Source organism: Platalea leucorodia (genome assembly GCF_965183815.1).
Source record: "Platalea leucorodia genome assembly, chromosome: 1".
Taxonomy (NCBI): Eukaryota; Metazoa; Chordata; class Aves; order Pelecaniformes; family Threskiornithidae; genus Platalea; species Platalea leucorodia.
The window spans coordinates 74,946,631-74,971,578 of NC_138823.1; the positions used below are offsets into that span (position 1 = coordinate 74,946,631).

At 39.2% G+C, this 24,948-nt stretch overlaps 1 protein-coding gene across 2 annotated transcripts; it reads right to left on the reverse strand.

Annotated features, from left to right (window-relative positions):
- Positions 1-443: 443 nt before the first annotated feature.
- VSTM2A (V-set and transmembrane domain containing 2A) lies at positions 444-24,624 on the reverse strand (the record flags this gene model as incomplete). 2 transcript variants are annotated; one of them, XM_082321992.1, is made up of 5 exons in its annotated part: positions 444-532; positions 17,368-17,704; positions 21,143-21,193; positions 22,053-22,219; positions 24,546-24,624. In XM_082321992.1, 5 exons carry the CDS (start codon positions 24,622-24,624, stop codon positions 444-446), a joined length of 723 nt encoding a protein of 240 aa, XP_082178118.1. The 2 variants fall into 2 exon arrangements, with proteins under 2 accessions (XP_082178118.1, XP_082178119.1); XM_082321993.1 differs by lacking the exon at positions 444-532 and adding an exon at positions 578-654.
- Between the last annotated feature and the right edge of the window lie 324 nt (positions 24,625-24,948).

Consider the following 24,948-nt stretch of genomic DNA (forward strand, 5'->3'; position numbering starts at 1 on the left):
TTTCTTTTCTCCTCCCTATTCCTCATGCAAAAAAAAAAAAAAAAAAAAAAAAAAAAAAAAAAAGGCCGATGTTAAATCACTATGTTTTGTTTCATTATTTGGCCTCTGTTTGCTTCCATGCTGGAACGGTTCTTTCAGCGTAGGAAACCAAATGTCATCCATAGTTAATTCTGTAATACTGATGACTTGCAGGCCAACCCCTGAGAAGTCAAGGATGAGGCTTCTCCTTGCCAAAAGAAAAGGAAACTAGGTCTTGCTGTTACAAAACATTTGATTACATCACACCAGTTCTCTTCAAATAAAAGATCAGTGATACGTCAAAGAAAATAAGATATATCAAGAAAACGTGGTATCCTCTTCTTTTTATAATATTTATTTATTTATATTATTTATTTAATATTTTTGTTTGTACTTCCTGAAGAAGGTGCTCCTTGTGTAGAGATTTAGAGTACATTGGGTGCAGAGTGGTGGTTGGAGGTTAGGGTCAACTTTGCTGTCCGCTCCGTGGATTTTACAGGCGATTTGCTCTTTGCTTTAAGAAGAGAAAGTGATATTGGAAAAAGTCAGCACTTTTAGATTAAAGCAAAGCACCCTTCACAAAGCCACAAACAAGAAGCAGGACAGAAAGTCCATGGCTTGTAGCTATCCTCGCACCTGCGGAAGAAGTTATAAGATATTCGCTCATCTTGCAGATTTCCAATGCTCCTTATAAGGCTGTTTTAAACACATACATTTATATATTTAATTAGCTCGCCAGGTTGGCTCTGGTGCCCATGAATGTCTTGGCATGCACTGCAAATAACAACACATACAAAGTATTTCAGTCCCAGGGAGGTTTTTTTGTTTTGCTTTGCTTTTGTTTCTCATCTGTCTTTTTAAACAATGTTAGCCAGTGAAACCATATACCAAGAGGAACAAACCCAAACACCTTCAACCTCGGAGTGTTCTTTACAAAATCATTTCCAGCATCACATCATTGACTGCTAACAAAAAAGTCAGCTAGTGGCTAAAGAGTGTTTTCTTGTAAAACAGAGGAGATACTGGCAAATGGCTGTGCTATTTACAAGGGGGAAACAGAATGCTAAAAGGTTTGGTGTATTTATTTTTGAGAAATTATATTTTCCCAGATTTTTTTTTCTTTTTAAAAGACTATGAAAACAATGGTACATATCCTTATTTCTAAAAACATGACTTTATATTTTAAGTACGTTATCAGAATAAAAACATTCAGAACTAGACTAATTAGACCAAAATATTTGCACACCAAGCACATGAGTATTTAGATGTCTTACATACCAAGTCTCAGCGTTTGATAACTCCCTATATCATAAAGAATTACATTCAGAATATGAAACATATTACTTGAGGTGAAAATCATAAATTTAATTTGGTTACACTATAAATAAAAGTTCACATTATAACAGGCTAAAGCGTGATTAATAGATTTTATAGCTGTGTTGTATACTTGAAAAGGATTAATATTATCGATGGTTACAGGCATCAATTCTATAACAAAGTAATAATGGTGTTATAAGCAGTCCACAATAATGCTGGACTTTCAATAAGTGGTTATTTTTAAAAAATATATTAATTATGTATAAGCTATTTTTGCAACAAATTTAATATTAAACTGAATGCTGGATTCCATTGCAGCCCCAAAACACACATTTATCTTCTCATCAAGAATATACACAATGAAAGCAAGAAGAACTCAAGGCAAATGCTCATTTTTTAAAGTTTTCAGTTTATCAGTAAAACTTTTCACTGTATCTGTTATGTTTATAAGTGTAGCAAGAAGTATTTCTGTTCCTGTCTTCTGTAAATTTTTCCCTTCAAAAAAGGGGGTTAAACTAAACCCCAGATCTCTGAACACTGCTTCTTTTTGTAAATACATAGTGTGAGATGTTGCATACATAGTAGTTGCCATAGAAGACTCTTAGTCCTGTCGCATACACAAGAGCCTCTAAGTAACAGTGATATTTCAATTATCCATGTGTGAACTCAATTTCTAAATTAATATTAACTTTTAAATGGAAACATGTCTCAAAGACATTACTAAGATTTTCAAAGAAGTCCAAGGGAATTCTGAGCTTAGTTCCTACTGAACGTAGACAGGAGTGGGAAGCCTACTTTTCTCTTTCCCATCTGAGAATTCTAGCCTACCTGTACTACACTGAAGTAGTTTGCTGGGCTCCTCAAAACACTTGTTCTGTATTAGGAACAAGCAAACACCCAAGCAAATTTGCTGTAACTTCTTCCTGTGGGTTGTTCTCATACAGATAGTATTTACAAGCTTGCGCCCAAGAGTCAAGTTCAGTTTCTGGTTTTGGTTTTATTGCAGCATGGCTTTCTCTCTTTTATATAAGATGCAAAATTTGTCACTTGATAGATTTTTATAAAGGCTTTTCTATCCCTAACTAGTTTAGCAGAACTTAGTTAGAGCCTTTGTTAGTGTTAGATCATTTCATTGAGTTATTTTCACTCATTTTATTCCATTGAATTTTTTTTTTTTGATTGAACTAGAGAAATACACTGCTCCAGACAATTCTAAAGTGGTTTTTGGAGATACATTTCCTCTGCACAAAATAGGTACAATGCAAATAAGGATAAATACTTAGAAAAGTCTCATGGATAATTTTTGAAAGAGCTTTTTTAACGATTAATGGCATTATCATTTGAGAATTTGAAAGCTGTAATGTGTGGAAGAGAAACAGTATGATACAAAATACATTTGACTTAAACTGTTTCACAGTGAGGAAAGCAGCACCATAATATTTGCAGGCAAAGCATTCTTTCAGTTTTGTTTTGCTTTTTGCAATATGACAATCTGTAGATCCCCGAATTAGGGGTCATATATTGCATACACATAATAATATTTTTATTTATAATGTTCAGGCTCTGTATAAATCATGACCTCCCTCCAATTCATATCACATGTTCTACATGCATGTTCTTCTGTAAACAGCAAGTTTGTTTTTCTTTATCTCACAAGGGATTTAGGTTAGAGTACATGCAGTAAGTACAAGCTAAAGCAATACTGAACACATGAGAAAAAATTAGGGGAAATACAACTAAAAAAATTTCAGCTTCTAGGTGAAGAAAGAGGCTGTTAGAATTGTTGCAAATCACTGTCATAAACACTCCCCTCTGCATGGTGTTGGGAACTGATTAGCATATCCTAATGTCATATCAGGTCTGTACTTATTGGCTCAATAGTTTCCAAAATGCTGTCTAACCCAAACTGACACATTTTCAGTAATATATCACCCCTAATAAAATTGACCTGCAATATACAGTGACATATACGACTATTAGGTGCACTCTCATCGTTTCAGTGATTTTTTATGAAATACAATTCGAGTTTAAATATACTCAGGTTTCTTTTTTTTCTGGAGATGTGTAAAAGAACTGTATTTGTTCTCTCATGAACCCAAGTATTTCTTCAGATTTTGGAACGGTGAGAGCTGCAAATGTAGAATAATAACATAGAAACCCAAAAGCAGCCTTTTTAGATTTTTTTCCTTTTTCTATTTTGTGATATTTGTTCATATTCTATTATTTTGGTTTCCATCTTGATAAAAGATAAGTGACCAGAAGTAGTCAGAAATTTCCATTTTGACTGCAAATCTAAAAGTCATAGGGAGTTTAAATCAGAGGTTTAGTTTCACTATTTTTAGACTTAAGTCAGAGGTGAAGTACAGATCAGAATCCAAATGTCTCGAAAATACAGAATATCCAAATTCAGAGTTTTCATGCAGATGTGTTTTTGGCATAGGGTTCTGACCAGGACTTAAACAGTATCACTGGAACTGTGAGCACAGTAATATAAGAAGGTGGAAGAAGAATGGTAGTATGTACACATAAATTATTTCTACGTTATTAGTTAAACTCTACTTGATGTGTGGGTCAGTGATTCTCATGTTTTGACCTATCAGCCCCTGGGATGCAATTAAATTCTTCCTGTGAGATGTAAATGCTGATGTCTTGTCTTTTGTTTCCTGCCACCGATATACAAACAAAAGAGCAAATGTCCATGAAATACTTAGCCTTCTTCTGTAAACAAATGCTTTATTACCAAAGGTATGGGATCATGAGATAAGTTTCTATGCAACAGCACGAAAGACTAGGTAATGCCATTAAACTCTTTGGAACTGTGATTTATTCAAATATATGGTTTACTTAAATGCTCGGAAAGCAGAGAGAAAACAATAGTGATAAATAATTGTGATCTTAGTGTTTAACATAATAAAATAATCTCTGTCACAAATGCTGAGCCATATTTCATGACTCATGGTGTATGGATCAAATAGCTAAGCATTAATTTTGTTCTGTTAATGAGATTAATTTTAGAGCATCTAAGTATAAAATAAAGCCAGCAGAAGTTATAAATTGTTAGTAAACCCTAAATGATCAAAAAACTCATTGCATGCCTGAATGACTATAATCCCTTGCTTTTACTAAGGTATTGATTAGATAAAATTTGTGTAAAAACACACGGGATTTTGGGACACAAGCAAAGAAAAGCAAATGTTGGTTTCATAATTTTGCCCATTTATTTTTCACAACTGGACAAAACACTGATTTGTAAACTAAGCAGCTGCCTCAGGCCCTACAGTTTTACCACCCCCTATTTGTAAGAGTACCTTACATGGTTAACCACCTTGGATCTCAAGCAGTTTGCATCTGCAAGAGTTGAAGTTTAGCAAGTTTGGCACTCCTTGTGCTTGCTAAGGTTTGGGAGGTCTCTGGGATGTAATAGCCTCCTTCACTCTGAGCCTCAGTACCTGTCAGAGCCTCTGAAAACTGGATTCTTACAGTTAAGCTTACAATGAGTATTGTATCATCATATAAATAACAGAACAAATCTGTGAATTCAACAGCAATGCTTTAATATTTACTAAACATATAAGTTTAGTGAGGGTATCCTTGAGTTTTATTTAATTAGTAAGCCACTGGTCACAAGGGAAGACTAACGCCTGAGCAGAGTTCTGGTTTTGTGCTGACCAGTACAGGAGAAATATAGCCAGTCACACAAAAGTTCATCCTGGATTCTCTGTATGTATTACATGATGCCAAACTATCCCTGCATATATATGGGGATATGTATTAAGCTTGTGCTGAATATGAGTTAATTTTGTTGTACTACTGGTTTCTGAAATCACAAAGGTGTTGAAACCTTGGAAGCTTCATTTTTCAGGAATTTGTGCTGATATTTTCCACCTTTAAGTGCCTGATTTGCTGTTTTGCAACACTCGACTTTGCTTTATAGTGTTAGATTTGAAACAGCTTTCTTGTCAGCCCCAGTTGAAACCACATGAAATCATAATTTTGCATTATTTCCATGTAAAGTAAGTAAAAGTTAATGAAACACCTGCCTTAATTTTACTGGGGATATTAACGAACCATAAGATTTATTAGAAGATGTTTGCAGTTTTACATCCATAAAGATAGGTGAAACCAAGTATGGTTGATTTTATTTGAAGTTTTATTTGAATACGTCTCACACAGGTTTTAAATAAATAGATTCTTCCTCTCTGGCCTGCCAATTGCTATCATTTTTATTGCTCTGAATTGCAGAAATCACAGTTACCTATAGCACTCCTATACTGCTGAAATATATATATCCATACTCAGGAAAGAAACTTCCCTTCCACAAACATGAAGTCCCTCTTTCTCTCCTCCGGTGAATTACTTCTCATGTGTATTTCAAGGTTCAATCACTGTGCCTGATTTTGGGGAACTGAATGACAAAAGATGAGCAGTCAGCATTGTATTCAAGCCTCCTAATGTTGATACTTTTGCCTAGGTTTCCAGTCCGTCTTTCTCCTTTGGCTGTACAGTAGTCAGCCTAAAATAGTGTGAATCACTCATCACTGTCTTGAGCAAACATACCACATAGGGCAAATGAATTCATCTTACACACACCAGAAGAAAAGTTCTGAATTTCTGATTTTTTTTGCATTTTGGAAGAAAACTACTGATTCCAAATTGATGGAAATTTAGAATAGGCTATGTATTGAATTTCCATGAAGTCTACTTAGATTTTGCACCCAGTGTGTAGCTCTATTCATCTGCTGTGTGTTCCTTTTCTGCCAGTGATGCCCAGAAGAGCAGGTGAGGAAGAGGGATGGGATCCTAGATGGATGGTTATTCCCTAGCTTTCACTAGGTAAGGTGCCCAGGCGAACAGAGGTGTTCAGTCCTGTCATGGGGCAAAAGAAAGTGACAGCTTTCCAACCTTGAGTAGAGGTGAGAATTCTGCCAGAGGTTTGAGCCACAATAACTCCTGGAGCTCTTTCTGGGCTAAGGTAGGTCACAGCCTTTAACTTGCTGCCAGCTACACCTAAAGCCACGTTCTAATGCAAACTTGAGATGGAAGTACTTGGGTGAGGAAAAACTTGAGGAGACTTCAAATATAGGTAGTATGTAGTAAAATGATATTTGGCTTCAGGCAGTGGTCCAGAACAAGCCATAGTAAATCTATGAAAGGAAAATAGATAGCAGTATGAAGGGAGAAAGAAAGAAGGGTGGGACTTTGAATGACTTCTGCAATTTCATAATACCAAGATGGACAGAAGTAGAATTATGGGTACACTGGTGTGAACAAACACGGAATTTTACATTCAGGCCACTTTCAACATCACTCCTTACATCAACCCATACCTAGGGAAAAATTTAAATCTTGTTCTTCCTCTGCAACATATCTGATAGCCATGTTTTTCTTTTTAATTCTTCAAACAGTGCTCTTGTTCATCTCATTCTTTAACCCCTTGACTAGAACCAGGCTTCCTAATTGGGGCATCACGCACTATGAAGAAGCCAAAATGATCTCTAATGTCATTCTCAAAGACGAAAATGAGATCATCAAAATGATATGACCGTTTCATCCTTTTACCCTGAACAGGCAGGAGGGAGGGGTGAGATGCCTAAACATATAACTGAAATGGGAAATGCATCAACATTTATAGATTTTCATACTGTTCTGATGAAAATAGCCAAAAATCACTGTTGAGTTTGAACACAGTTTTTCAGGATGACGAACTGGACAGTGTAGTTGGCTTAGTCCACATCTAGTGTAATTTTTGCTCTCTCCTATGTGCTTTATCCTGTAATTCACAACTTCCATTCTCATCAGTGCATTTCCTTCTGTTTTAATATGTAGCTGTGTTTAAATTGTGTTAATAAGTAGTGTAGGACTGAATAATATTTTACATACTAGCATGATTAGGAAATCCTCATACAGTTTTGCATTGGCTTCATGAGTGCCATTCATTTTTGTAGCAGTGATCCTAAGTTTTGTTCAAATGCTTATGCTTCTTGGAAATTTATTTAGGCTGTTTTGGTCTGAAAGTGAGTCTAGCTATCTGGACAGACTATCTCATCAAAAATTCAGCTTCTGAAATTTTAATTTCCCTAGCATTTTCATGTGATACTCTCATAAGCAAGTTTAGAGTAGTAAAGTAGCAGTAAGCTACATACTCATTCAGTGAAATGAAGTGTAGATGAATTGTCTCTGCAGGTGATATGTGGGGTAGAGCGTGTCAGAGTCAAAATGATTTTTGAACACAACTAATGATTGTGGCACACAGCTTTCAGCTTTAGATATACCCAGAAGCATATTCCTCCTTCTAGCAGCTTAAAATTTTTTAGTGCTCAGCTACTTCAAATTTAATGTGTTCAGCCAAGGACTTAGCGAGTTCTTGATGTGTCTGAATTGTTTAGTGGCTGTACAACTATGACTACATCCATCACTATATATTTATTATATCATGGAAGTTTTTTTGCCTTGATACTCAAACTTCCCTGACTGACTTTCTTTTCTTAGGAGAATGACATTCTGCCTACCTGGGGCTCTGTGTCACAAATGTTAAAGGCATCAGCCATTTGCAGCAGATATACTAATTCTCTTCCTCCTTAGAGTTGGTGTTTGAGCCTGCAAAGTTTTAAAGTTTTTTTGTTTGTGTTGTTTTGGTTTTTTTTTTTCCTTTACATCATTGACTATATCTTCACATGTATAGGTAATGCATTGACTTCAGCTGTTTCTATTTCAGTTAGAGAGTACTTTTTGGGGAAAAGGTTGCTAAGAGAGGTGTTTGCAAATAGTCTGTGAAACATCGGTGTTAGCTATTTAAAAAAAACTAGTGTGAGAAGCAGTCCAATATCCAGTGCCCATTGCAACAGTTAAAAGCTGAGGGGGATGGGGGCAAGCTCAAGCAAATGCGGGCCCTAAATTAGTTAATTGGCATTGTTTGAAAACCACTGGCAGCATGCTTTATGACTGCTCTTATCAGCACTGGGCACCTTTCTCTCTCATCCTATCCCTGAAAACCATGGATATAAAATGTCTTACACTTTTTTTTAATGTGTGACAGGAAAATATATAAACCAGTGCATTTCTATTTGTCTGTGTGAAATGGCTGATTCCAAAGAAAATGCAGTTTTTTGTGACTATCCTGGGGTAACCCATCCTCATCCATTTACTTGCATGTAGTTATGCCCCATCCTGAATGAAAGCAGGAACTTAGGCTGTTAATAAAACATTCTTCTTGAATTGACTCTTTTGTTAGTAATTGGCTTCTGCTGTTGTAACTAAACATGGCTCCAGCACAAATTGCTCAGCATTTTTGTAATATGTATAAATGTGTGTATATTTGATATATCCCACATTGTAATTAAACTGTTAACAGAGCCATTTCTGAAAGATACCATAAAGTCGCAACAAGAGTTTTATTTGAAGAAAAATAGAATTGAACTCGTCTTTTTCCTCTGTGCTTTTTGCATCCTGTTCATCCTTTCATCTATCAGAAAAAAATCTTAAGTGAGATGATACTTAATATTACTCTATCATCTTCAACAGCACTGTCATACCAAGAAAAACATATACAAAGAGGGTTATTATAACATAGACAGAAGGAAAATTATAATTCTTTGTAAATATTTCAGCATGAGATATTCAAACCCTTTTCTTGCTTTTCACACCTGACATTGCTTAGGCTTATGTTTGACATACAGTCAGCCTGATCTCCTTCTATTTATATCATTTATATAAGAGCTATTTTCATGGAACTCAACTAAGCTCCCATTTATCTGTACCAATCTGACTGGATGAGTCTGTTTTCTTCTGTCTGATTCCTAGATGGTAAGTGTTTTGAGGCAGGGACCATTCTTCTGATCCTTTGTTTGCCTGGTGGGTAATGCAGTTGTTATAGAGACTAGAACAATGCCTCTGACTAACAGAACATACCTCTGTCTAAGGGCTATGACTCATGAGCTCTTAATGGTTTTAGCTGGAGCAGTTTAAGATGATAGTGCCTCCATCTCTCTACCTCCCCCTCTTATGGAAATTAAATCCCCAATAGTAGGAGTGATACAAGCAAACCCCATGCCATCTCTTCATCTATCTCAATTTAACAACCCAATGTTTTAGCTTATCAGCTGTCATAGAGGCTTAATTTAATGCTCAACACTGTGAATTGGGAAAGCTGAGGAGCAGGCACCTATTTCCTTCTGCCATCCAAGTTTGGGGCAATAACTTCTGATTGGGGCAAGACAGAGACTTTGGGTGGCAACATTTTAAACTGTAAGAGCTAAATCAGAGTTCACAAGTCAAAGCCTTCACCCTTGCTATTACTGTGATACAAATAAAAAAAAATACAACGTTATCACCCCTACAACCACAGTGCACTAGTTCAAAAATGGTGGATTGTGAAAATGAAGCTTGAAGTGTTTGTGCTGAATCATGTATTAATTCTATCTCCTTCACATTCTATATTGTTGATTTTTTCTACTTTTATTTCAGATTTTTTTACCTTTCTTGTAACAGGTCTGAGATGTAGGATCAATCATAATCGTGAAACGTCATTCATCGTTATTCAAAGATTCTTTAGGTATAAGATGGTCACTGATCAGTACATATTGTATGCATGTGCATAATTCAACAGAGCACAAAATAGGTAATCGACCTGTTATTTTGGCAGAGTTTCAGACAGCACAATGCTACGTAGCCATATGCTCAAACAGTATTATTCTACTAAAGGGCTTTGCACCATCTGAACGTCTAGCTCTCTGTGAGACCTACTGCTAGTTCTTGGCTTCATAATTGATTTATTATTGTTCCTTGACAAAACATCTTTCCCTTTTAACTGTTTTTTCAGTTGCACAGATTGAACTGGAGGTGGACACACCATCTTCTGTAGTCATGTAGAAGTCACTTCTATAGTCATTATAGCCCTATGGCCCTGATTTGGCAGCCAAAAGCCTCAGTCAGTGTCACAGGAAACAGCATCAGCTGAGGGAATAACAGCAGTAGAAATAGGACTGGCAGCAGAAGTAGCATCCAGGTTTGCTATCTGTATTTTTGTTGCTGCTGATGAACACACAGATCATATGTATGAAGCACTGGGAATGCTGTCTGTGGCAGTTAACTTTCACATTTTTATTCTTCTCAGCACATTAGGCAGCTTTGTTCCAAGACAGTAGCATTTGTCATCAGGTGGGGGAACAGACTTCAGTGAGGTGGATCAGACTGGAACACCCATACACAGACAGGATAGCAAGTTGCACTGCCAAAAAGTATGATGGCAACTTCCTTACGATAAGGTAAAATGAAGGGTTTGGGCCAGACTCTTCTCTTCACAAGGCCAGTGGAAAGATCATTAGCTGCTCTTCAAATGACATCCAGCTTTATCATCAGCAAAGCAGTATTAATTGATTATTACTGTAGCTGTAAAGAAGGTTATGTGTCTGGAATATCTTTGAAGCTCATGAATTATTTAATCAAATAGAAAATCCCTGTCCAGAAAATAAGAAAATATTGAGAGCTTTGAGCTTTCTAGCTAGTCTGGCCTAAGGTTTCAAAGATAAACACTAGAAGAAAGTTGATCAAAGTTAAAGAAAAAACACACAAAAAACCTGAAGCAATAAAACCCACCATGAAGAATGCCCCCTCCCTGAATCTGAATGAGCTGAAAATAGCAGTTTTCAGGTATTTTCCTTCCCTTCATTCTGCTCCCAGACAGCTTCACTGTTCTAAATTTCTTTAGGTGGTACAAGCTGGGTAAAGCTTCTTATAATTCACTCTCATTTTATGAGTAGAAGAGAATTCATCTTCATCCTCATGCTTGAGCCAAATTTTTTGCTATTGTAAATGAATGGCATTCTTTTGGCTTCAGCAGAGTTTTACCCATTCCAAGCAGTAGATAATTCTACCCATTCTTTTTAATTTTAAGTGATGCAAAGGATTTTCATAATGAATTAGGGCACTATAGACGGGAAAATTCCTGCTTCTCATCTGAAACAAGCGAAAATGTCCTCTGCTTTGCTGCATATGTGTCAAGTAACAAATGGGTTGTGTTCTGAAGCAAGACAATCCCATCAGTTATTTCAAAAGCAGTCCCTGTCACATATGCTGCAATCTCTGATGACCCAGTGCAAGCTGCCTGATTGTGTAGCAATGAAAAGCAATTTGAGTGAGCTGACAAACAACTCATAAACAGCTTTCCCCCCCTGTTTTTCTTTTCTTACTTCCTTTTCTTCTCTTTTTTTTACTAACTGTGTGGCCCATCTGCAATCTTTCCAGTGGTTAATTACCAAAGAAAGTTATATCAGGCATGTAAAACAGAATGACTGTGATTCTGCTACTCAGGGAACTCCTGTGGGGTCCTCTACCAGATCTTTATATATCAGTTCTGTTCTAAAGATGAGGAGAGTCTGAAAGGTTCATTTTTAAATAGCTAAAAGGAAGAGATACATACACAGCAATTGCAGATGGACAGCAAAATATACTGGTAAGGTTACTAAAAGAATAGGAAAGATTTCAGTATACGTGTATGTAGATAAACAACAATGTAGATGGAGAAAGGGCAAAATGAGTTTCTTAGACTCTGTGCATTTAGTTCGTGCTGTGTCTGTCCTCACTGTTTCTGGATTGGCTTCATAGGAGGCAAATACATAGTACAACATCCAAAGGCAGTTTTCCATGTTTTCATGCATCTAACCTGTACGTTATCTGAAAAAGCAACTGCTCAAGAGTAGTCCAGGCTATGTCTGAATAATAAAAATGGAAATCTGCCATGGAGTCCCCTTTCCTGTAGTAGGCCGTTTCTAATCTGCCATTACCAGCTTTCTGAAATTCCCTCTTACCCCTGCTTGTGATTAGCTAAGGTTATTTAACATTTCTTTCCAAACACCATCACTTTTACAGGAATATGTTTACAGTGGAGATATCATATGTTTAAGGACAGAATCCATTATTATCTCAACAAATCTGAAAAGACCATGATTTTCTTCTATGATTCAGTATTAGTGCTTAACCATGGGCATAACTAAGGATGAAAATAATAGCTCTGATTTCAGAGAGGATATGTTTGCAACTAAGCATATGCAGTACTCAGTCTGGCATGGGCATGTGGGATGCTAAATCTTGTAGAACAACAAAAATTAACACACATTGTTTGGCAAGTGCTTTCTCTTCTTAGTTCCTGAACCTGTGTTTTTGTAAAAGGAATAGAAATTAATTGAAAGGTGACAGTGGTGTAGTATCAGCAATTGCCAATGGCAGTGAGGGATGGTTACAAAAAGCAGACATCATTTTGCTTGTGACGGGAGTTAGAACTGCAGATCCACCGAAAACAGTTTGTTTATCACTGGGTTCAGTTGGACTAAGCACTAGGAACAGGAGTTTAAATACTTGTATGCATTTGGTTCTGTCAGTAAATATGCACATATAAGAAATTAAGATATGGGTTTTTTAAAAGAAGTGTAGGGCAGTAGTGAGTTCATTCTGCATTGGAAATCCTGGCCTAAAAAAAAGGGGTTTAGCTGCTGTTAAGACCTTGCTTTGTCAATGAAGTTATTTGGAGCAGATTAGCACTTCTCAGAAAACGCTTACAGTTTCAAGGTCAACAACTAACTGGCTAATAGGGCTACATCAATTAACATAGTTAGAATTTATTCCATTATTTCAGAGAAGCTAAAAAAGTGGAATAGCTTAGTTTAAGGAAGAGAGAACCAAAGTGTAAGTTTCAAGTAAAAACAGAGAGTAAACAGAGGTGTAAAATGGGACAGTCCTTGCACCATCTTTTTGCAAGAATTTCTGAGAATGGCTGAATAAGGTTCAGAACAAGAAGAACAAAACTCTCATTTGGCTTTTGCTTTAACGTAGTCCTAAGGAAACAGAGACTTGACATTTTGCTGTGCAACAATCACAGTAATGATTACTGCCTCCCAGCCTTATGGGTACTCACAGTTTCTAAAACAGGAGCTGCAAAAGCCAAAGTCTTTTTCTTAGTGAAGAAAGCAGTAATGTTGTCTCTCGCCTTGGAGGCTAGAGCAGACTTTTTGTCCCTTCACTTTAAGAGGAGATGTAAAATAAAAGAAAAAAGAAACAACACAGAAGTTGGTTTATATTCCAGAAGATTCCAAATTGGACATAAAATTTGTGTTTAAAATTGGTTGATAATAAAAGATTCCTGGATTCTGTAGATAAAAATGGAGGCTGGAAGGAATGTCATCAGTTTATCAGTATCAACAGACTGAAGAGATATGTTTTCATCCTCTTCTTTTGCATTCACGCCTGATGATCAGCTTCTCAGTGTGGTTTATGATGCCAAGAATCAAGGTCGTTCTGTCTTAGGTAAGGACCATCTTCTCCTTTATGCTCCTTTTCAAGTCACTCACTGCAACTCTGTCATCATCACAGGAACAGTTTTGGCATGTAGTTAGGTCAATAGTTGAATTTGTTACTTCAGGAAAGAACAAAAAGTTGCTGGAAATGTGCAGAGTCTGTATGTAAGCAGTCAGAAAATGGACCTAACGTCACTGCTTCATTTGTAGCTATTACCTCTTGAGTCCTCTGAGCCTTATCTTCTTGAGTATGAAAAGCAACTAATGGCTTTGAGTGCTTTAACAGAGCATTGGCAGAACAGGAAGAGTTTGGGGGATATACACATTTGCAGGACATCTAATTCTGCAGCCCTTTGTGTTGCTATAAATATTGGGCAACTTGAATGCAGGTAGAAGAGCTTGTCTAGATTTATATCCATGAAACAATAAGATTTGGTGCAGCATGTAGATTATTTAGCTTCCTTTTGCCTGAATTCATCGCATCTCTTGGACCTCAGTTAATTGTAACATTGCTTAGAGTTACAAGGCTCTGTGATAACTCTGTACTTTTATCTTTGGACTAAGATATGTTGTTATGAATTATGCAGAAAAAAAAATGTCTGTCACTCCACCTACGTAGGACATTTTCTAGATATATGCAGATATGTCTGTCAAATTACTCAGATTCCTGTTAAGCTGTGATAGCTTACTTCATTTGCTGCAGCCTATGAATATGAAATGAAAGGGTCAAGCTGTGTTAGCTTTGACTTTTGCTTTCCTGACTTTTTTGACTTTGAGGTAAATGTTTAGTGCTTCTCAGTATATTATCTGAAGACTGTGAGAGATGTTCTCTTTAGCTTTCTTCCTATATTGAGTCTCCTTTACACTAACAATAACAAATATCTTTTTTACACTCACATAGCATTTTTCAGAGCAGCGCAAAATGCTGAATGGACCTCATATCACTTTAATTTGTCAGCCCTGGCTATATAGCTCCCTCATAGTTATCACGGATATTCTTACTCTGCTGTAAATGTATTTCGCAATAGTCTCTGAGCATGGCAGTAAAATTTATTGCTTGCCAGTAACTATGCACCGGCTCTCTAATATTGGAGAATATTTGATACGATTACCTATGGTTAATAGTACTTCTCTCTTCAAACAGTATTGCTGAAGTCAATGTATTACTCGCATGAACAAACACATCACAATCACCCCCTATGTCTTTCTAATACAAACACGTGGTTAATAATGACAAATTTGTATTCAACCGTGTTTCTGAGTTCTAGGCTGGATGGACACATTGCTTACACATAATCACACAGCAGTTTTGTGCACGTATATATAGTTAGCATGATGCTGAAGAAAGGAAGAGTTTCTCATTTGACAGTACAACGAGACTGTGTTGATTTGATATCATAACGAGAAAGTCTATTACTGTCTATGACATCCCCTTTCTGCTTTTCTGAGGTCTCGCAACTGATGTCGGTTGGACTCGATGATCTTAAGGGTCTTTTCCAACCTTGATGATTCTATGATTCTATGATTCTACGTCTCTCCTTCCTCTCCTGAAGCTGCTCCTCAAAGTTACATAGAGCTAAAAACACCCACTGCCTTGTGCTCCCGTGGGTATTTCTGTTGGTTTAGAGTGACTGTAAAATGGAGTGAAAATCCAAATCACACCATAGCTGGAAAATCAGGCCCAGATTTTCTCAAGTAAAGGAAAGTAAATCTTGGTTCTCAAGAGTTAAACTGATGTTCATCAAAAATATCACCAGTAATTACTGTGTAGCAATTGACTGTTAAATTGAAATTAAGCCTAATATGGATTCTTGGTACTTTCTTTGTTTCTTCAGTAGATGAATTTCACCTCTGATGAATACAGCATTAATCTGTGCTTCACCATAAAACAAATAAATTAATAAATTAAATTATATTTTAATCTGTTTAATTTTTAAATTATTTATGATTGAGATTGTCTGTACTTGATCTGCAGTAGTCTTTGCTCAAGGAAAAAATTAGAAATTTAGTTTTTCTATTTTTTTTTCAGGGACTTTTCCATGTAATAACCTACTAGCTCTCAAATAACAAATGTCCAGTAATCAGGCAAGACATTGCTGGGACTAAAGACACAAACAATATTATAGATTCAATTATATACCCAAAGTGATTTAGTGGATTAGCTGTTGTGTGCACACTTTGGCTGCAATGAAGTGTAGTCTGTAGCTATATATTTCATAAACTTGTGAGTATTTTAATTAATTTCACATAGAACTGAACAGAAACCAGAGTTTTCACTTTATGGACAAGTCTGCTACTTTGAAATGTATGAGTCCAACGGAAAATAAGCAGTATATACATTTCTCTGAAAGGAAAGCCATGGTAGAATGATGATTTTAAATCAATTGAAATATTTATTTTCTTCTAACAGCTTAAACATTTTTTGGAAGAGCTAAAAAATGAAAGCGGCTCCATTTCAGGGAAAGAGAACTGAATGTAACTTTTAAATAAATTTTAAAAAATGTATACAGAGGTAAAATGGTCATAGTATGTGCATCATCTTTTCTAACAGCAATAAGAATTTTCATATGAATAATCATATTGTTCCAATCTGTAATGAAATGTATTTTCCTTATCAAAATGTTTTTCTAGTAGTACGCCTATAAGATGAAAGTAATTTCATGATAGGTGTGCTGTGAAATTTCTTGCATTCCCAGTTTTGGTTTTGATGACATGGCATTTGCTAGCAGAAAAATGATGCATCAGAACAAGGTAGGTTAGCTTCCATTATATATTTTAAGCTAGGTGGTGATCTCCTGCCTTACATTGGGCCCTCAGTGTAAACAGAAGTAACGCAGAAACCTTTAAACTTGTACACTTTGTTTTCCAGAGGATTTTTGGTCATTTACAATGTGTCAATTTTTTATCCTGTCCATCTCTCTATTGCCATTAAACAGTGGTCAACAGCTGCACCTCCTGTATATTCATGTACCTTTACATAACTGTGAATTTTACTGTATTAATGTAGAAAATGAAGACTTATATCATTTATAGGTTATTTATACAGTGCTGTACAAAATCTCCCAAACAAAATATGTAGTATGCTAATTTCTACGTGACAGACAGTTGAGGCATTGCCATTTTAACGCTTGATTCAAAGCCAATGGTCAAGCAGCCGAAGATGACAAACCCACATTCTCTGACAAACCCATGGTCTTTCTAAAGCCTACACAACGGAGAAACAATCTGGTGTATCTAAAGTCTGCTTAGATTTAGAAGTCAAGTTCCTTATGAAAATAGGATTGATATTAAAAGTCGATTAATTTCACCAAATGTTAGAGATATAAAAGTTAGGTGACTGGTGTAAATTAACTTAGGAAGAAACAATTCTGGATGGGTGTTTTATTTAATTTATCATGCACAGCCATCTTAAAATGAGATGAGTCAGTCACTGACATGCCCCTCTCTCTCCACACACACTACAGGGAAAGCTAAGCTTTGATTAGAGAGCTAGCCTGAGGTGGATAAAAACTGTAGATATAAAATCCACGTATAGGAATTTAAGGTTTTTTGCTTCTTCTGCCCAGAAACTTATTCTTCAGCTTTTAGGAAGTAAGGAGATAGCAGGAGGAATAGAGCCAGAAAGAAAGAGGAATAAATGAGCACCACACTCTTCCTAGTCACAATTCGTGGTTACCTTGTTGAGTTACCCTCCTTTTACATGCTGGTAAGCAATCAAATGAAAGCTCAAAATGCTTTACCATACCTGATTGTGGACTTTGTTTGGGAATTTTGGCTGCTGCTTCAGGGCTGGAGGTGGCACGCACACGCTGATTGGCAGAGTTATGGATGCTACTTGGAACAGCTGCTGAGATGTTTTTGCGAGGTTTCATGTCTTGCAACCACATTGGAGATGCCTCAAAGGCTTGCATTCGCCGAGAGTGGCTGTTAGCATTGACTTTGAGAAATGCCTGGGCCTTGTATTCCTGAAGGTCTCCATAGTTGGCATCGGTCACCCTGCACTCATACAAGCCTTCATCCTTTTTCCTCACTTTTGAAATCTGCAGCTTGTGGGAGATATCATTCCCTTGTACTTTCACTGTCTGCAAATTTGCCAGGAAAACAAACAAACAAACAAACATGTTGTCAGGTATTATTCTTTCTCTCGGAAGACTCTACCGATGTAGAGCCTGTTCAGAGAAGTCAAGTGCCAAATTAATCAGGGGTGTGATTGTGCTTACTGCAGGGAAATTGCATCAAGGATGAGTATGATTATTTGTATCTATAAGGATGTCTGACATCTTCTTTCCAAAACTGTTTAGATGGTTTGCTCTGAAATGCTAATTCGCCTCAGACAAACAACCCAAACAACCGTGCTCATTCCAATTAATTGCATAAGATCATGAACATTCTTAGTGAGCTTCCTTACATAAACCTTGTATCTGTGCACTTCACTGGTTAAACCTTTCCAGTTAGTTGGCTTTATTGAATAATTCAGTTTTTGAACTAGTACATTAACAATTTTGTTGGAGATGTTTGCCAATATTTGAACAACTTTAATAACAATTTATTAGATTATCTTGTACTCTTCACTACATTGAAACTGCATATTTGACATTCAATTTGTCTCCTTCAGGCATGTCCAAACCTTTGGTATTTTTTGTTTATTAACCATAAGAAGACATCTTGTGTCGGGTAGTTCCTTTTGTCTCATTATATAAGTTTGTACTTATTAGAAGTCATATATCATTTCTGCAGCACATATTCAAGTAGCACATATTCAAGACAGTTTTAAAAGTTGTCAGCTAAAATAAGACTCCTGATTTGTTTTTAATTGCTTTTAATATCTGAGGGTAACATAACATATTTTTGTCTCACGTAATTAAAACACACATGAGTAAATTATGCAGAAATGTGTGATAGGTATTAAGATGCATTAGGAAAGGTAACACAGATTCCTTTCTGTATGTTCATCACTTTAGAGAATTTGTATTTAATTAATTGTCTATTACTCTCTGTCTGGATTAATATCTGTTGCCCCACAGGAAGCCAGTTAAAAGGGATGCAGTGGGACAGAAAACTTCAGCCTTGAAGAACTCCTGAACCTGGTTTACTTTCACCATTACATAAACACGCTTGCAAATGTTGCTTTGTGTCATATCAATGACAGGCAATGAGGAAACATTAGGGTGATGAATATATGGTAGATCACAAAAATGGAGATTGGTTAGATTGAAACTAGGCACGTTATTGGTGATTATACACCACATTGCTTCTGATAGCTTGGCATGCTGTAGTCACCAGTGTTGGCAAAGCACTTATTCTGCCTGCTTGATAAATTGAAGAGCAATACTTGTGAATACATTATTGCTTTAAGGTACTGGATGGACTTTACAGCCTGTTGTGTTGTATCCAGCTCTGAACTTATACTCGGCAAACTGAGTTGAAAGTATGGATTGCATACTTTCAGCCATAACATATGCAATATTAATTACACAGAAAGTGCTGGATAGTTATTTAAACCATATTCAATAATAATATATCTCTACTGAACAGCTCATATTCAGCAAAAGGATTGAAGAAGTTTCAAATGAATGGAAAAAGGATCTGTACGTCATATTCTGCCTTCATTTGCTCCTATGCAATATCTGCAAAGTTAACAGTGTTGCATAGCACTAATGAAAAACAGAATTTGTTTTGGGTTTTGCATTTGAAATTTAGAAATTGTTGCTGCCACCATGTATGCATGTTTTCAATTTATGCCTAATTATCATTTTAAATCAATGGAACTGGTGTATTTCAGCACAGTTTAAAAACAATTTAGTATATTTTACCATTTCTTTAAAGAATTTACTAAATGCACTTAAAAGTTTGCTGTCCTCTTCATGAAGATACTTTCCAGTAGTACTAATGGAGACTCTGTGTGTGTCTTCAAGAAAGAAAAAAAGGAAGGCTACATTTGTAACAAGTGTATTTAGACTGTCAACCTAATGTTGACTTTTTTTTTTATTGCAAATATAAAACGTTTTATGCAAGCTTATAAAACCACTGTATGAATACCCCATTGTGAATTAGTATCATACATAATGAGAGAAAGAGATTTTTAACTTGAAAGATGGGACAAGCTTTACAGCCTATACTGTGTCACAGATCTTATGGATTACTATGGGGATTTTGAATAAGTCAGTATTGATAAGGAATAAATTGGCTGCTAGCACTATGTCTAGTGGAATAGTATACAAAGACCATATGTGGGCCTCATTTGTAAGACAGTCTACAAATGTAACTGAAGATACAGTCCATGACACAAATCATTTATAGCGTATGGTGAGAAGTATCATAGGAAATGTAAGTATGGTTAGAATATGTATCATTTTAAATATAATGTATCTGAATTCTCATTTATAAATGCCCTTCAGCTATACCTAGCTGCACTTTGACCTGATGTAATTACTTGGTTAGTTATCTGTAGGCATCAAAGAGCAGCACAGCAAAGGATTTAACAGAAATGATTCACCTCTATCTGTTGCTGTTTTAAGCTTTGCTGGTACTTAGAGCCTTCGCTGCAGCTAAAAAGCACTTCTGAAGGGGTTGTGTCTTAGAAAGGGAAAACCCCTTTGGGCCCATAAGGAATACTCATTCTGCAGTATCTGCTAAGTATCTGTGTCTTTGCCCTGCAGTGAGCACCACACCATGACACCCCCACCATACATTTCTTGGGATGCTGAGGGAGGAGGGTCCGAACTCTTCCAAGGTCAGGGGCTGTGGCTGTGCCCGACTCAGAAAGGATATGGGTCTGCTGAGGACGCATCCTTTCCCTGGACAAGGGCTGGAGCAATGCTGCTCACAATTTTGTTGAGACAACATTCTGGTTTAATCTCCAAACGGCAGATTGGTAACTTTGGTGTCAGAACCCCACTTTCCTAAGACAGAGTCTCAGTGGCCAAGAGTGGAGATCACTCCCAACAGGGAAGTCTTGTTCAAAGACTTCCTAAGCTTTTTTTCTGCCAGCGGATATGAACCTGGGAAAGCACCCATTTAAATAGTTGCACACCCCACTGAAGGAAAGTGCAGCTTCACGGCCAAATTTCACCCTTAAAACCAGCTTTGGAGCACTAAGGCAGATTCAGCAGACGCCCAGGGTAAATGAAAACAAGAGGTAAAAGTATGGGCGCAGGCTGACTCCTTCACGGGGTGGAAACAGAGTCTGCCGGAAGGTCTACTGCCTGGGCCTCGCTTGCCGATGCCTTCGTGCCCAGGGGTCCCCAGGGGTGTAGGCTGCGTGGGGCAGGGCTGTCCGGGCACCCTCTGCCGGGGCCGGCGAGGAAGGAGCCGCGGGCTGCCGGCCGCCTGCCCGCTTCAGCTCCCGGTGCGGACGGGGAAGGGATTGGCGGGGGTGGGGGGGGGGTGCGGAGAACAGCCTCGCCGCACCCGGCCGTGCCTGCTCCGAGGCGGCCGCCGGCAGCGCCCGGGGTGGGCTCTGGCTGGGGAAGGACCCGCCGGGCCGGCGGGGGCTGCCCGCGCCGTGCGGCGCCACTTACGCTGATCTTCGTGCCGTCGCTGTCCAGGTCCCGCTCGGGCAGGAGCTCCACCTGCAGGGAAAGGAGCGCGCCGTGGGTCGCCGGCCCCCGGCCCTCCGCTCCCCGCCGCCGAGCCCGTGGAGCGGCGCGCCGCGTGTGCCACCTGCGGGCCGCGGCGGGGAGAGCCGGCAGGGGCCGGGAGGCACCCCCAAAGCGTGGCAGAGGGGCATCGCCCTACGGACCTGCCGCCCCCCACCCGCCCGACTCGCGTGGGCGTCTTTTCGGGGCGGCTGAACGCCGAGACCGGTGCGGAGGTGGCAGCGGAGGAGGGGACGAGCTTCCCTGGATGGCCCTGTAAGTGGACCTGGCCTCCTCTGTCCCGCTCGGAATTGCGTTGTTGTCTGATTTATTTTTTTTTGCTTCTTTAGGGCATTGGTTCCCCCCTGCTCCCCGGCCCCCGCAAGCGTGTGCCCTCCTGTGGCAGCTGCATGCAAAGTTAGGGTTCCCAACTCGACTGCACCAGCTGTAAATTGGAGGGCACGTGTAGGATCCTGCCATTTGGGAAATAAAAAATTCCCACAAGGAGCAGTCTCTGAACAGCTGCTTTCCAAAGGGAAAATGAGAGAGAGAAAAAAAAAAAGAAAAAAAATTTAGAAATTTACGCTTTGGATATCTGTGTGGTTTTGTGAACGTCCCTAGCTGCATCCTGAGAGTGACAGGCACCAAAGGCACCATCCCTTGAGGCGGGCATTTTTCTCTGCGGGTTCCTGCACTGTTATTTCATGGTCAAAATTAAGTCCCTGAGGAGATCCAGAACCTCCCTCCCCCTCCCGCCCCCCGCGCCGTCTCTCCTTCCCTCCCTTCCTCTCAGTCCTCCCCCCCCCGTGGCATTCCCGGGTGCTTTGGGGACCCCATGGCAGAGGATCAGTACCTGAGTGCCTGTCACCTCAGCTGCAGCCTCTTGGTCCTCAGCCGCCCGCAGAAACCACCACTGGATTTCAAGGTACACCGATGCGGAGCCACTTTGGAAAGCACAAGACATCTCCACATTCTGCCCTTCAGTGGCCGTGACATTTCGGGGAAACTCAGTGAATTTTGCTGCAAAACAAATGCATAATATGTTGAGATCTCCTGTTACATACTCATTTTTTATTCTCCGCTTTTCATGTTGCCTTTTTCCTTCTGCCTCTCTCTTTTTTTCTTTTTTAATTAATCTGGTTTTTTTCCTTATTCTCCTCCTTTTCTGATTTTCCAGTTTTCCTGCACATTACATCTCCCCCAGTCTCTCTCACACCCAAGTATGCCTTTCCTCCCTTATGCACAAATTCACCTTCTTTACACTCTAAGCTCTGCTCATGAGAAATGCTATAAACCCCCCTGCTTGCTCCCATGGGCTAGTAAAGTTTCATGTAATTAGGTCCAAATACCCTTGGGCAGAATGCAGTATTTCACCAAGACTCACTGAGGGATTTTGTGCAAGACCAATTTGGAAGAGAGAAAAAAACCCAGCCTGATTTATTGTATTTCACAGGGCTGAGTTGGAGACGTGCGAATTGTTAAACCTTCCACAGCTGGCTGGAGCGGCGGTTGGAATGGGCGCTCTTCTGAGGTGTGGGTTACCACCTATCATCAACATGCCCATTTTGAAGGCTTTACCTGAGTTCGTTACTCTTTCTGAGAACCTCTGCTTGCATAATCAGACCAAGAAGCAACACATCGTCTGTTTCTCAGCCCTGGCAGACACTTCCTAGAACTAATCTTTACCTTTGTATCCCAGTCCTTTAACAAACAGGATCTGCCCATTTCAGTGTACCGCTGCTAGGTTTAAAAACTAATCCTGATGGACATGGTCCAGGGCACCAGTATTTCTTTAAGTCTCAGTCTTTACTTCCTTCTCATCGTTTCCTGTAACTCACTTTAAAATTGTGCAACATAATGAAACATGATAGTCAAGTGAGGAGGACTACAGACAAACTATGTAATAAATAAAACTTGTGTTTCAAGAAGAGGAAAATTTGGAAAGACCCTGCAATGTTGCTTTCTGTTATGCATTGTTACAGAGTGACTAGAGCATATTATGATGCGAAGGAAATATTGCTCATTGTCTCCTCCCCTCTTTCTCTCTCTTTATCCAGTCTTTCTAGCTAACGTGGAATTGGTGGGATAATTTAGCAATACGCTCAGCCAGTGTTACTTATTTTTCCCCTTGCATTTGTGCTTGGCGACAGATACTTAGCAAAGCTACTAGCCTGATATTTCACGGTGTCCCTTCTTCTGGCCCCCCTGACCCCCCCCAGTCAGCGATTGCTAGTCACCGAGTTAAACTGACAAAAGGACCGTGCATTTTGCGTATTCGGGGCTTGTAAGTTTGTTTTGGTTTTTGTCTTTGTTTGTTCGTTCCCTCCCCTCCTGGTCAGTGCGTGTGAGTGGTGTGGGGATGCGGAGAGGAATACTGCCAGCGTTCTCCCTGATCGCACCTCCAAGCGCAGCCCGGCAAAGGCTCGCAAAGCTGGCGGGGAGCTGCCGGCAGGGAACAGCGGGCAGGGAGCAGGGGACGGGGGGCGGCGGGCAAGGAGCGGAGGGCGGCGGGCAGGGAGCAGGGGACGGCGGGCGGGGGCAGCAGGCAGCGGGCAGCGCGGGGCGGGGGGGGCAGCGGGCAGCGGGCGCAGGGGGCGTCCCCGCGCGATCTGTCCATGGTGCTGACAGCGTCGCCGCAGCCTCGAGGTCCCAAACAACCGGTTCCTGCAGCGCCGGGGCTGCTTGAAATGCAAGGCGCGCCTTTCGGCGAGGAGGGAGGGAGGCGACGGGGGTGTGGGGGGGAGGTCTTCAAAGAAGTCGATTTTGTCTTTTTCTCCCCCTTTTTTTTTTTTTTTTGGGGGGGGGGCAGGAATACACATAGAATCGAAATGAAGGTCTGACTCTGAGGATTGCAGGATAACAGGAGAAGAAAGGGGACGCAGCACGAAAGGAGACTGCAATATTTTAAGGGAGGCAATAGATTTAGCCATCCAGTACTTGGTCTGAATGCAATAATTATGCATGCACGGGTAGGTGTTTATTGTATCTATACATGCATATATACAAACATGCACAACCCAAACACATGTATGTCCATTCACAAACACCCCTTTACTCTTCTGCAAGGTGTCTGTTATTTCCCTCTTTGCAATCAAGTAAAGGAAGCCTGTTTTATTCCCACTATGGGGAAACTTCTCACTTCTGTTCCTGTTTACAGACAATTTTTAAGCTAAGTGTAAACCTGATGCTTGGTGTCCTCATGTCCTATCCATTGTGGTTGTTTTTCTTCTTTTTACTCTATTCTTCCTTGTCCATCTTCCCGCCCCCCCCCCCCCCCCAAATCCTGTTCTCAGTCTGTTTTAGCCCAGAAAAACACACACACGTATTTGATAATAAGTGATCTTACCTTGGGTAGAAAGTCCTTGTTGAATATACATAACTGAAAAGAAAATGAATCCAACATAAGCTAGAAAGATCCCCATCATTCCAAGACGAAGAAGAAGTCACATCAGGGTAACAAAAGCCAAAGGTACCCTCAAAAAAGGAAGAATTGATAAATGAGTATATGTATGTATCTCTAAATATATGAACAGAAAGATATTTTAAAATGTTACAAAAAGGCTCTGTATTGTAGCCCCAGCTGCGACACTGGCAGCATTCTGCTACTCAGTGGAGTCTTTTTCTTTGGGAAGAGCGAGTATTGCAATACAGTGTGGTTCAGATGAGCTGTCTCAGGCGCTGTGTTGCTTGAAGTCCAGATTCAGACTAAAAAAAAAAAAAAACCACGTTGAAAAGTGGGTATCAGCTGC